This window comes from Plasmopara halstedii (assembly GCF_900000015.1).
Source record: "Plasmopara halstedii genome assembly, contig: Scaffold_2386, whole genome shotgun sequence".
Classification (NCBI taxonomy): domain Eukaryota; phylum Oomycota; class Peronosporomycetes; order Peronosporales; family Peronosporaceae; genus Plasmopara; species Plasmopara halstedii.
The window spans coordinates 1,052,763-1,066,999 of NW_020189293.1; the positions used below are offsets into that span (position 1 = coordinate 1,052,763).

Genomic DNA, 14,237 nt, shown 5'->3' on the forward strand with positions numbered 1-14,237 from the left:
TTGGCTCAGATCATGCGCTCGCCATCCGACATGGATGAATCCGTGATTTTTGATACTAGCGGAACAATAATTATGAAAAATAAGACGGCGATTTTTGAGAATCCTGCAGATCATTCTATCTTATCGAAAAAATATCACGACGTGACCCACCATTTGCGGTGCATCAGCATGGAACTGTGTGTCTTGTGATTGACTTGGTTCCCGGAATCGACAATTGCGTCACGCTACAACGATACTAACAAAGCGAAAAGTGTGATCTGATAGAATCGCACTTATGTGCAACGCAAGATCGGGTTTCACCGGAGAGAGAAATCTCTCCCCATCGTATCGCGTTTTGTGTCTAAAAGGTAAATGACAAGCGGCTACTTGTGTATGCTTATGATAAGCTAAATGGGGCCGCTGTTCAATCACAAATAACATTTGCGAGAATCAAACAGCAGGATCCACGCATTTCCACCTGATTTATGAGTATTATAACTGTGGCTGTTTCCTTAGCACTGCAGTAAATATTTCGAACGGGATGATATTAGAGTGCATAGTTATGCTGCAAAGACCGTCCGACGCAATAGCGATACCCAGTCATCTGATGAAGCCGCCTTTTCAGACATCATCAAGGCTGTGCACATATCTCTTGACTATATATTTGTCCACAGCCATGCAGAGAGCCAAAAACTAGATGTAGCAAGCCACATAAACAATTGCAAAGGCCTTTGCGCTTCAACAAGTCGTTCATAAACTTAATCAAATGTGTCCTTATCATAAACTAGGACCCCTTTTTGGGGAATTAGCGGGAATGGGCAGACCCTGCCAGCCCTTGATTGGCTGATGACTTTGCCTCAAAGGTGTGTAGTGAAGTGATTCGGTCTGAACAACTGTTTGCGCAAGTACCGTGCAAATTATGTCGAGATGGTTTGATCTCTTGCTGATCTTTGCAACAAGATGTAAAATGATGCTTGGTTGAGGCAGAGCAAAACGCTCATTTAGAGTGTTACAGAATGCTTAATGCAAGCTTCTATTTTTGCGCTTTTGAGTCCAGATCAGCGATTACCTGTCACCTATGATGCTTTAGCTGCTATCATAGGCTGTGTCTTATTCCGAGCAACTGTGGTGGGCTCGAACACATGATTGTTTTTAAGACTCGCTAGTTTAAGGCGGCAAAGTAGAACTACGCTGCTCGCGACGAGGTGCTATTGCAGAAAAGTAATCTCTTGTGAAATGCGTGATGTTCCTTCCTAACTTTAGCCCATCTAATTTATACACGTTATGTGTTGTTGCACACATCAACACCATCACCATATCGCTCAAGAAAAAGGCAAGATAGTTAAGCTTTCTGTGTAGTATAGCTTAAGGGTGGGCATCAGCAGGGTCGGCTTTATCTAGTGGTGGATGTTCTATCACGCCGAGACTATGAACTGTCGGATGCAACGTTCAAGATGTCACCGATTGATAAGGAGATACGTACAGCGTACGCGTCATACTACACATGTTGTTTGCTGAAGGCATTGAAAATCAAGATTCTAAAAAGAGAAAAATATCGTTATCGAAACACACGGCTTCACTTCTGCACCGCTATTCTTTTTCGAAACGCTTTCTGCTTTACAGCCCTGAATGAACTAAACCTGGCCACGTGCGTTGGTGCCTGGCCGAACCCGACAGAGTTTTGGAGTTTATACACATGGATTTGTATTTTTGGTCTTGCATAAGTTTTAAGAATTGCCTGAGCTATTAGCGATACCAATTTGGAGAAGGTTTAACCAATTTGTTCTCCGAAACGTTTTTCACCAACATGTGCTACCGGTAGCCAAGATGTTGGACCTAATCTAGCTTCGAGTATCACAGCAAAACTTTAATGAAGATGCCTGGCACTAATTGTAGATGTCAAATGGCACCGTGGTGCTGAAGCGATCTGATCCCACTAATACAGATTACATTGGATGTCGCAGTTTTCGTGGACAGACTGAAGCCATATCATGATCCACGTTACGAGCCAGTGAGATGTGAAGCATTCTATCGGTATGGAGCAGGGTTTTTACTAATCGCTGTGGCTGAGGTGGAACAGCGAGACGGATTCGAGCTACTGGGGACGTTTCAAGTCACGCCGTGTGATTGCGCAGCTTATAAAGAATCTCCAAGGGCTAAATTATACACAGCTCCGGACAAATGTCAACAATCCGAGAGTCGACGTATCGCCAGGAAAGATAACGATAACGAGAGCCAAAAGCAGCGAGAGAGTGTACATCCACCAGCAATACTCGATGAGCAGATCTCACGTAAAACGTTAGTCGGTCGGCTAGCTGGTACCAGAATCGGATACGTAGAGGATGAAAACGCACAGGAGATTGGGATTATAGTTTGCGAAGTCCTCGTGAATCCATTGCTGCTTAAGACCACATGTTATAGGGTGAGCTCGACGGCAGTTCATCAAACGCGGAACACATACTCATCTAGAATGAAGCTTCGGGATATAAGGTAAATATAATTCAATCGAAAGAGGTAAATTTACAGCTGAAATACTTTCAGCTGTTATTCTTGAAGGGGTCCAATAGGTTTTGTAACTAGAATCAGCCAAACTTATAGGTATAGTCTTGGGTGGCCAGGTTTCTCGATCGGGAAATCTTGCAGAATGTTCTTCTTGGACTAGAACGCTCCATTAAAGTTCATCTCAGCGATGCGATTGTCCATGTTATTCCTTCGATCTAAATTGACGCGTCGAGTGCAACACCAACGAGATAGTCAAAGCAAAAAACCGTTGTTCTGTTTCTGATTTTTATGTCAATGTCAAGACTCCCTTTTGTTACATAACCACTTTGTTCTGATTGATACAAAACATTTGCGACATTTCAAATGATGTTGCACGTGAATGAAGTGCTTGCTACACTTGACCCCTGAAATCTTTTTCCTCTGTCGTGTACGTTAAAGGTGTTGCGTAACACGCACGATCAGGCAACCAATATATCGCTTACTAAGGTCTTTTCCACCTAATACATTCTCGGCTTTGTGACCTCCGGAGAAGTGGCAAGCTTGCACGGAGCAGCTTGCTTCCCACTTGCGAGTGGCAGCCGTTCTTGCTACAAATTTGGCACTTGAACGATAACTTTGATAGCTGTGACATGGAAAGGAACGGGTTTGTTAACAATGAGAGATCAAGCCTGTAGGTGTCCACTACACCATCTTGATGGTGTTATAAACTTCGCAAAGTGATGCGTAAAGTGATGCTTTAATCGGACGTCCACTTCTCTGAGGCCGGCTTGCTGAGTGACGAGTGGGTCGAGCTAATATGTGTATTGGGTACGGTACATAAGGGTTCAGAGAGGGCTGCGGAGCTGAATTGTGGTGCTTATTTCTTTGTTAGTGTGAGCAGAGGATCCGCGCGCATAGGACTCTACAGAGACCAAAGCTCAGAAGTTACAAGTGCATAGAGGTTCGTAGGGCACGTGCGTTATGCAGTACACAGGGTTTTGTTTCTTTGATGTAAAATTGATACTTATCACATTGCCAGAAATGTACCCCTCTTGAATTAGAAGCTCACGTACATATTTCGTATTAGCTTAAACAAAAATAATAAGTTTGCGTTCAATAAGTAACAGAGTTTATATTCGCTTTAAGGCTAGAATATATTGCAACAATAAAGTTTGTACGCACAAACTTTGTACTCGCTTTAAAGCAACAATACACTGCACTATATCCAGCAAATGACGTGCACATCAAAGTCGGAGAAAAATCATTTTCACGCTATGATTCTGCTAAAAAATGCATTCGCTATAAATTACTGCAATTTTTATAGTGATAACCTGACTGCAGGGGTCTAATATTTAGCAATAAGGGCATAGAAATCATAGAACAACAATAAAAATATTTGCCAATTCAGAATTCTCTCCAGCAAGCATTTTCATTTTCATTATACTAAGGGTTTCTTCTAAGCTTCTTCTGAGCAGGTGATCCCTCCCGTTGCAACTCGTTAGTATGCACTACCGCGGCAGATTTTCGCTTAAGAGTTTCCCGTTCGGCCACTTGAAGACTAGTCGGCACATCCAGCTTCATCACGTCTTCAAATGCCAGCTTGTGTTTAACACTCCACATAGTGGTATATTCGTGCCATCTCGATAGCAAAAGTTCATTATCAGCGCGTTGAGCTACGAAAATTTGCCAATAGATGGGCGGAGTCATCTCATCTACTTTTATAATAGTCGAAGGATCGGAAATGTAATCAAGCATACCGATTGCTAAGTCTTCCAACCTAGGTTGGGTCATAATCAATTGGAACATATCCACTATATTTTCAACCGAATTCGCTGGACTCAGCATGTTAAACACTTCTTCATTGGTAAACGTCTTGCGCAATCGGTAAAGGTTGATAAACTCGATAGCCTGCAAAGTATCTCGACTTCGATACGTAAATTCCCCTGATGGAAAATAAAAGCGAAAAAGTTGTTGAGGCTTTGCGCCACTATACATCCAGCGCCGCCTTATCCACATTGCCTTCAAATTATCTAAGTGGCTTCCAAACCCGAAAACCACTTTCTTGTCGAGTATTTTATAGTGTGAGTCCGTGAAAAGCGTCTCCGCTGTGTTATCGCTTGATGATTCTCCGAGAAGATCCAAAAACGTGGAATATCTGAAGCTGTTTTCAAAAGAATCTGGATGCCAAACCGTCCAATACATCTCGACATACTGTAGCCACAAAACAAGCACATCTTCATCGCCAATCGGACCAGGCTGAATTTTCACACCTAAAATGTTAAATATGACACACGGCGATACGCGGTCTATCAGCCACGTCTGTAGCACCAACTTCTGAGCATCCGACTTCGTCACCAAGTACTTCTGCATGTCTTCAACTAGTTTTTGGATTTTCATTTCGTGACTTTGGCGAAGCAATTCGAAAAGTGTCACCACTTGTTGATGCGGGATTATTGGTGTCAGACCGAGTGTAACAACTGCCGACGACGTCTCCATTCCAGCAGTCTGCAAGCCATACTCTGTGACCAAAAATGACGATAGCTCTTTGTTTCCAAATCCAATAAGACTCGAAGCCGTGTCGCTCGTATCCTCGTCATTCGGAATGTTTTTTTCGATCAGCCTATACATGCTGATGTATTCTAACCACCAGAGAAGCTTTGGGTCGATACTTTCTATGCCATTCGGGGAATAAGTGAGTCGGACTTTCATATATCGAAATAAATCAATCGGACTTTCATGAAGTTTCAGGCAGTGATTAAAGACACAATATCTGATCACACGCTTGTTCCACGAGACATCCAACTCCGCAATCATCTCTCTCCATTTCTTGTTTTCAAACAAGGTCTTTAAAACAGTCAGCTCTCTACCGGCTTCACTTGTTGCCGATTCAATAGCTTTTGTGACGCCATGCAATGGAGATTCTAGAACATTAAGTCCATGTTCAAAGTTCGTGTTCGAGAGCTTTTTGCCCATCTTTGCGATGGAAAGCCCTACTGATCCACCCCTTGCCTCGCTATTTTCATCTTCGATGAAAGAATCGCTTTTATTCGGTGCAGAACTGTGGCTTGTTATGCTTTTCGGGATATTAGTGGTCATGAAGGAGCTGCTGATTCCGTTTGGCTCCTCATCTCGTCTCTTAACAGAAAGGTAAGCAGAACAAGTATGAATACCAACAAGAACGATGATCATAGTTCGTAATGAAAACAGAAGCAGCATTTCTGTATCAAACAATCTTCGTTGTTTGATTTTTGATGATATTGAGAAAATGTGGTGTTCGAGCCTCTTGTGAAATCAAGAACTTTATGGCTGCGGGCTAGTCAGTTGCGATCAAAAGGGCGTGTTATTCTAGTTGCATACCTGTCTGCTTTACCCAATTAATTGTTTGAATTGCTTTGTTGATTGCGTTCTTGATTGACTTACGCCATAGCTTAGAAGAATTCGATTGGGACGAAAGTATGCAGATATTGAGGTTCAATGCGTTTAACTATAGAATGCGTATGTGCAGAACATTTGAGTGAGGTAAAAAAATCACCTCAAATGTAAATCAGCTATGATTTATTTAGCACCGTATCTCTTTGATAGAAGATGATCAAAGCAGATTTATCGCCTCCCTGCTAATATCAGCCACACGAGGGCAATAGCTTTGTGAGATACACAGCTCACAGTGTGTCAATCACAGCTATTACAGGATTCTGCGGATTTCAAAAAGCGAAGCAACCTGTTGTAGCTTTATTGACCGATTATCTTAAATGTAGACGAGTTCCCAAGTATCACAGGTACGTTTAAAATATACGCATCTAGGAACACGATAGTTCCCGACGTCCTTTTCCGCCTCAATCTCCACTATGATGTGGATGATGAAGCTTGGATACACCCACTGATAACAACTATGCTGATTTTTCACTACCTATCGTCTACGTCATGCACCAAAAGATTGCTGAATGCTGCTGTACAGCTAAAGATATAATCAGCACTTAACGCGAATACGCAGAATACTTTAGTTGGTCGTTGGACGTTAAGACGTCTTCGTTGAGCTAAGTTACAGCAATAAGGGATCTACGCTCAGTCTAGCTGACACAAAGGCAAGCTTGTAGGTGATTTTGAATCTGTGATGATCCGTTTTAGGCAGCAAAAAACCTGTAGCTCAGTTTCCACTTCGACATCGTAAAAACATATTAACATTGCGATAGGTTTTTATTGTGAGACTCTCCTGTTCAGACCTTTATCTTTGATCGCAAGTTGCTGAACGTGCATATGATAGCGGAACCTAGAAATCATAATTTTTAAGTGCCTCCGGCGAGATGTATATACCGCACATGTGTTCTAAGCTTTCATTTTAAAAGTCGAAGCACGGAGGGGTCATATCATTATATATTTAGGAAAAGTCATCATGTATTGGACGTGCTGACGTTTGCTTGACATCCAGTGCTACCATTTTTAAGACACAATGCAGCACTTCGTTAGCAGGAAGGTTTCGAATCTTGTCAGAAACGACAGCTGACAGTCCCTGCCCTAATCCTGTTTGAAAGTAATATCATTTTTAGCTCTTACAGGAAATATATATGGCTGGTTGTCATTCTCATAATTGCAGTGTTAAAAGTGTTTGCAGTTTGCCTGTCTGTCATTTTTGATGAATTCTTGTGTTGTCTTTAATGTGTAATTCAGCTGCTTCGTTAAAATACGAGTGATAGTGATAGGTGAGCTCAATGCCGTATCTGGATCTTAAAGGCAGATGCAATCCTATGCGCATCCCTTAAAGCTAAATGTATTGCATCAGTGCCGCTACAGTCTCTGCAATTTTTTTATAAAAAGCCGGTCTGTTAATACAGCCACCAATTTCTGAATGACAATAAAGATCATTGATAAACGCCTCGTTATAATTTGATAATCGATAGCCTTATGGAATGAGGTGTTAGCATTTATCCTGATGACGACGGCAATATCATGACTTTATTGCACCAGTTAGAGTATTGGGGGATGGGACCTGACGCAAAGGAGCACTTATTCGCTATAATTGTCACTCGATTTGCTGGTGATGCTTCTGTTAGCAGATAAATATAATTTGACATATCTATTGCTAGTCACTGTTCATTTCCACCACGTTTTACTCACCACCTAAAGGTGGAAGGAAGTACTGCTGCATCATTTTATCTTTGCTAGTCCTGAAGTGTATGGCTTACGTTTTTGTCACGTATTAGCCGATCAAATATCTTAACAACTCAATGTTATATATTTTAATAAAAAATACTAACAAGATAGGCAGTAGTATCTGGTCGCTTACGATCTATCGTACGTATAGGCGATCAAATCTGCCTTCACACAATGCTAACGTAGCGGGTGATTATACCCTCATGTCGTGATTTAAATCAAGTCGACGTTAATGAATTTTAGCGCATCGACGACTCAAGCACTTGATCCCCACAATATTACAAGCACTGACATAAAAAGACGTGGCTTTAAATTCAAAAATAACATTACTTCGGATACATTTTATAGGATTTCGCTCTTTGATTTTAAAGTAGCGCTTTACATCACATTTCATGCTGACAATCTTGATGCTTGTACAGTCAGTCGACTGTCTTCTATCACTTCCTATCAGCACCAGCAACAATCACTTAAGATGACTTCAAATGCCAGTGCATCTACTTCCGCTCTGGCCAGGCTATCATGATGCTTGATGCGGCGTCGGGTATTCTGTCCAAGTATTTGATACTTGAAAATGCCAGTCTACCAACGCTACAGAGCACTTGTCTGTACGTGGTGCGTGGAGCGGTGTATTTCACTGTCTGCTACGTGCGCAAGGCTACTTCTCGGACTTACGCTGGTACTTTCACCTTATTTTGGCTTTTCTCGACGTAGAAGGCAACTATTTTGCTGTAAGGCCTTCGATTATGTCAATTACGCGTCTCATATTGAACATGACAGTGACTTTTGTGGCGCTCTTTTGCTTCCTGTTTCTGAAGACGCGTTTCTCGGCTTGCTATTACCTTGGCTCAACAATTACATTCAGTGGACCAATTGTAATTTCTGCAACTGAGTATACATCGTCTGCTAATGGTACTAGCAGTCGTGGGATACGTGGCGATATGTACGCACTCATCGCTGCTGCGTACTATGCCACGTCAAATGTTAAAATTTAAGCTGTGGTCAGATGTGCAATGTGAGTTCAAACATTGAAGTTTTAGGATTTTTAGGCTTTCAAGCATCGATCGTGTCGATGATATTGATTCTTGAATTTTACTCCATACAAAGTGTGGTCTCTACTGGTCGTGTGTATGGTTATCTGACGAGTTACATGGACTGTTTCTCGTCTTTTTCACTGTCAGCTCAATGTTTGTTTGCTGGGCCGAGTCACTCATGTTCAGCTTCAGTTTACTCATGGTCCAATCTTCTCCGTTGCCATCTCTTACCTCAAATTTGATTAGACCGTTGACAAGTGGTATTGGCCGGCTCTGATACATTGACCTTATTTGTTACAGCACAGCCCCTGCGCCAAAGGAGATCCCGATATATTAGGATAAAAGAGCTCGACTGGCGGTTACGGCGAGCAAAATATGCTTAACTTGCAAGCCTACTTAGCTGTAAAATGTGCTTGTATTCGTTAAGAAACTAGCGTAAGGCAAGAACGACATGAGCTATGCTTGGCCGCAAGAGAATGGTTTCGTTTTAACTATTGATGTCCGTGTCGAGATCAAAGCTTTTCGGGTTATTCTATGCATGAATTCACGTAGAGTCATCTGGCGGCTATTGCGCTAAGCCTAACATGTTATCACCGAGAGCCTGCTCTGAAGACGCGTCGGAAGGCAAAAGGCATACTTTGCCTAATATGTTTTTTCCGATGACATCTTTCTGCGAACGATCCGTCGTCTCGCGCTGGTGAATGGCAGCTAATTTTGTGATCACTTCATCGACGCCAGGGTAATTATCGTCTACGTCAGAGCCTGTATCGAGCACGAGAGCTTTATTCATAGGTCATCAAGTACTCAGAGTGTCGGATTGGTATTGTCGTCATCAATGTACTGCTGCACTTCGTCGCGCATATTTACGATCTCAGAGTTGTACAAGATCAAACAAATTTACAACAGCTCGACAATCTCGTCAAGGTCACCGGATTCATAGTTGATTTCTATGGTGCCGCAAAAGTTCGAGCTGTTTGAAACAATTGTATGCATCGCAAGAAGATCTCAATGCAGACAAGGCTAGCTGCGTAAAGCATGTGAGGTGGCCTTCAGATGACCACTCTAGCTGCTCTGCGTTTGATTTAGCAACAGCTAAGCCTTTACAGTTTTAAAGACGTCATAATTGTCCTTTGATCAATTCCTTATACAAGTTCGTTAGGGTTGCAATGACTTTCCTGACCAAAGGCTGCTTCCATGCCCATGAGCTGCTTCCAGACGTCACATTAGGAGTAAAGATCACGACACGAACTCCGTTAGGATATACGCTGATGCATGATCTGGTGCAAAGCTCATAATCTATAGCACCTTGTGATCGGTACGTCTCCGGGCGAAAAGTCGGAACGTGTATGTGCCACATCAGTAAAAAATTTCCTGTAATGCATGTTGGCTCTTTTGCTTCTCTCGGACGCACGTTCAGTCCCCGTAGCGTTGCAGCAAACGATAAGGATCACACTTTGTTTTGCTTTCTTTATCCGTCGAATGGATAAAACCTTTGGCGCACGCTCAGTCCCTGAAGCGTGGCAGCAATCGATAAGGATTACACTATATTTATCAGTCAAACGGATTCAATAACCAGTATATAAGGGAGCCAGCGGCCTTTTTTGATCCATGTTGTAAACGCAGGACGGGTCGTTTCGGTCGATAACAAACTCTAACTCCTGCAGAGCATTGATGAATTGTTGTTGTCAACTTCATCACATTCTTGGTGTTATCGAGGCGAAATGGATAGCAGAATCTAGCTTACCTGCCCCACGAAGCTATCTTCTTAAAAATTTAAGGCAGCGACGATTGCTTTCACCTAGTGGTTGGCGTTGGAGTTAGTACGATATGACGGTTAGCTTTCGATCCAATAAAATTTTATTTTTCAAGTTTAAGAATACGCTTGGATAGGCTTTTCACTAGTCTCTTGGTGCGATCGCGCTTTTTCCAGATTCCATCCTTTGTAGCTTTCAGCTTTCTTATTGTCTTATCGCCAACGTCATATTGCTTTGCGATAATTTGCCTGGATGAGTCCTCGAAGACGTTTTCTCACCAGGTTACGGAAGTTATTACTAATGGCATCTGGAGCATTTTGAGGATCTGAATACTGGAGCTTGCTCGACACTTCACCAATATTTCGAGTATATGTCTCGGTACATTAGACAGAATAGTCTTTATGTCAATATCAAATTATTGAATTTGAATAAAAATTATAAGGCATATAATGATTGCTGATTTGTTTCTTCAAAAGATATAACTTGACGATATCAAACGTAGAGTTGGAACATCTAGCCCGTGCAGAGGAAAGATGTTATAGATGCTAAAAGATTGTGGTGGCCTCAGAAGTTACTAAGAGATTGTTTTCGGTTTTCCGATTTTAATTTCAGCAGAAAATAGTATTTTTTAAGGCGCTGATCAAAGTAGTCGTGCCGAATGATTGACAAAAAAATGTATTTAAAGCTCTAGTTCCAGACTAGTGCGAATTTACCTGCTTGCAATATTGGGAATGAAAGAATGTCTTGCTTCGAAGAGGCTTAGACGTTTCTACGGTACAAGCTCCTTGAACATTGCGGTCATGCAATCGCTGCCTCATGATATGTGTAGCTACTGTTCTTTTCTTTTCTAAACAATAATGATTTCTCGGTAAAGATGTCAGCAATTATTAAAAAACGATCGTAATAGATTTCTCACACAGGAAATTGCATACGATTTCAAACAAAATCGCATCAATAATTTAGAAGTTGACGAAATATCTGATACACCAAAGCAACATAAATATTGCATGAAAATTCGAGGTACCCAGTGTCGCTAAAACTCGCAATTATTCGAAGGCTGGGATATCTGGTCTGTTCATTCAGATCCTATTTCCATTTTCAATGACAGATCCCAATTTATCGTATAAATCAAACAGTCAGAACTTCGATGTGCTTTGAAGGGTAGAGAATTAGTTTTTGGAGCGTGATACGTACCCTTCTAAGATGACCAAAGAACTTACTATTAGACTTGGCATTGAAATGGGTTTTAATGGAATACCTATCTAAGCAAATATGATCAGTCACATTTTATGTTAAACTTAATCCTAAAAACATTATTTCGCAATTAAGAGCAGCTGGTTTGCTGTTGTAGTTACAATTCTGCATAATTGTGTAATTGTGATCATTTAGGAGTATTCAAGGATCGGCTCTAATCAGGATAATAAGTGCGGGAGAACTTTGCTTTGAGAAAGTATGATTGAAAAAGTTGTCGCTGACAAACACACAGAGATTGAATTCGTAGACGTGGATCCCGAAGCACTTAAAGTGAATAAATCTGTATTGACCTGCTAATCAGAGATTACTTTTTCTAAAACTCTTTACATTTGGACTTATACTGTAATGGGCTACACTCAGCCCATTCCCACAATGCAAACAGAAGGTACCTTCTGTTGATGTACCTTCTGTTTGCACTGTGAGAATTTATAACAAAGAGATTACAGTATGGTGTACTCATATGCATATATGACACCTTCTATGAAGCTACATATATTCCTTGCGATACAGAATACTGACTCTACTTTAAGATCTGTATCGGAGATTAGGCCGGCATGTCGTCGCATTTTAGAGGGGATGGCGTAAGCCAGTCACTTCTCCTGGGAACTTTCCGCGGAAGTTCGAGTTTATGTGTTTGAAGTACAAGCCCTGTGCACACTAGGAGCTTGGACAAGTTCAAACCGAAGTTTAAGCTCAGTACATCCTTGATTGTATGAATCAGGTTTTTAGCAATCGGGAATTGAATAGTAACAGCTCAATTCTAGGAGTGCTCTGCATGTAGTTTAAGAATCAATGAATTCATTTTACTCAGTTGCGAATTTTCGTTCAGCCCTCGAGGCGTTCTTTTTGCCTGTAAGTCTGGACTGTCCTTTCATCTCTTCGCTGTTAATCGCTTTGTCGTCGCATGAGAGTGTGTGCGATGTTTGAGGTAGTGTTGTGAACAGCGCCCTCTCACACCAAGTAGCCTTTCGAGCGGTCTCTCTAACGAACCTCCATTTTTGAGTCAACAACGCGGCTGATTAGCATGTCGCGCCATCAAGTCCAAACCATACCCTTGTCCTTTTTCGAGTGACATGGAAGGAGTTGGTTCTCTTTTCTTCTCAGGTCCATCAGTACCACAAACTGAGGTGATGACGAATAAGATGTCTCCTCATTTCATCGGAGAAGCTGCTATAGTCAGTTTACTGCAGTCGCCCTCTCCGGGTGCTCAGAAGAACGCGTCTGTCTACTTAATAGACTATGGATTTTTGGAAGCAGATCGCAACTCCTGTTTCATAGTACAGAACGATGCCTTTGAAATTGAACGTCGTTGTATCATGGTAGAGAAAGCAAGCCCTCCGCGAAGTCCTGCCGAGTTTGATGCAGCGATCACTGCAAGATAACTGCGAGAGGCTTTGTAGCAGCTGTTTTTACGATGTCCAACCTTTGCGGACTGTGCGAATTGTTGGGCGTATAGTAAGCGTTTAGCCGATCTAAAATGCTCGCCCAGCCGCGGATATTTCAGGATTGAGCTTAAGAAGGCGTTTGAACCACCACAGAATCACTTTCGTGTTCATACCGAATTCTTGAATTCTCGTCCAGGACGTCACAACCTACACTCGTATGCACAGAATACTCATGATTTAGTATCGAGCATTGTTGACAAGCTGTTTGACGTTTCAATGCAAGTCATAACATTCGTGGCTGGTTTGAATGATGGACCGAAGTGAAATCAAAGGGTTTCATGATAGCTTTGCCTCACTGGATGAAGCAATCAATCGTGCGATGCAAGTAGAATTCAGCATTTAGCAAGTCAAGCTGAATGGCATCGATTCAATCTAAGCGCGTCAGTAGACAGCTACAGGTGATGGTGTAGAGCCAATGAACATCGTGTACATTTCTATGCCTAGAATAAGCGTCCTCACAACGATGGAAAGTGCTTCTGTTTTTGAAAGACGGATAATAATGCTGGGAACCGCAGAGTGTCTTTACCGAGTCAGCAACAAACAGAGGGTGATCGTTCGGATGAATAAAGATTGTCAATTCGAACGCTACCAAGGCAACAATTGGGAACGAACGGTACGGGCGGGGCTCTCTTTGGGCACGAGTAGAGTACTATGGATGCTGTGGATACACAGAAATCAGGCCCCTAACTAAATAATGCAGATGCGGTTTCCGCTAAGAATAAAAGTAGTGTGATGCAAAGTGCGGCTTTGATTATCTTAAAAATTGTTGTAGATGGTCTTAAGAAACCACGACGATCTTTAATTGATTGAATTGGGATCGAACAACTGTGTATAGCGCAATATATGACTAAGCATAGCGTATACATGCTGAACATGAAAGGAGAAATCATCATTCATTTAACGAATGGTTTTCCAAAGAAGAAGCCAAATCAAGTCATCAATGAAGTTTGTGTATTCCAGAGGTGAAGACGAGTTGAGATTTTCTCGACCACGATGATAAGTTTGATATCGTCCTAGGTATGCAATGGTCGAATCGCTATCAGCCTATCATCAATTTGAGTAACATTACAATTATCGTTAACAAGTCGTGCAGCGCTAATTTGCGCTGCATGACACAGACGAATTGATATTGGCTTATGGATTTA

At 41.8% G+C, this 14,237-nt stretch overlaps 4 protein-coding genes across 4 annotated transcripts; 1 reads left to right on the top strand and 3 right to left on the bottom strand.

Moving 5' to 3' along the window:
• Positions 1-2,913: 2,913 nt before the first annotated feature.
• On the bottom strand, positions 2,914-3,171 carry PHALS_03655 (uncharacterized protein; the record flags this gene model as incomplete). Its single annotated transcript, XM_024717905.1, has 2 exons — positions 2,914-3,103; positions 3,167-3,171. 2 exons carry the CDS (start codon positions 3,169-3,171, stop codon positions 2,914-2,916), a joined length of 195 nt encoding a protein of 64 aa, XP_024583356.1.
• A 732-nt stretch (positions 3,172-3,903) lies between these two features.
• On the bottom strand, positions 3,904-5,649 carry PHALS_03656 (uncharacterized protein; the record flags this gene model as incomplete). The annotated part of the gene is made up of 1 exon (XM_024717906.1): positions 3,904-5,649. One exon carries the CDS (start codon positions 5,647-5,649, stop codon positions 3,904-3,906), a length of 1,746 nt encoding a protein of 581 aa, XP_024583357.1.
• Positions 5,650-7,938: 2,289 nt separating this feature from the next.
• PHALS_14952 (uncharacterized protein) lies at positions 7,939-9,757 on the top strand. The gene has a single exon (XM_036407139.1). The coding sequence runs from the start codon at positions 8,612-8,614 to the stop codon at positions 8,879-8,881; it is 270 nt and encodes an 89-aa protein (XP_036263394.1). The 5' UTR covers positions 7,939-8,611; the 3' UTR covers positions 8,882-9,757.
• Positions 9,757-11,628, bottom strand: PHALS_03657 (uncharacterized protein; the record flags this gene model as incomplete). Its single annotated transcript, XM_024717908.1, has 5 exons — positions 9,757-9,844; positions 9,945-10,149; positions 10,213-10,297; positions 10,384-10,396; positions 11,588-11,628. 5 exons carry the CDS (start codon positions 11,626-11,628, stop codon positions 9,757-9,759), a joined length of 432 nt encoding a protein of 143 aa, XP_024583359.1.
• Positions 11,629-14,237: the final 2,609 nt, after the last annotated feature.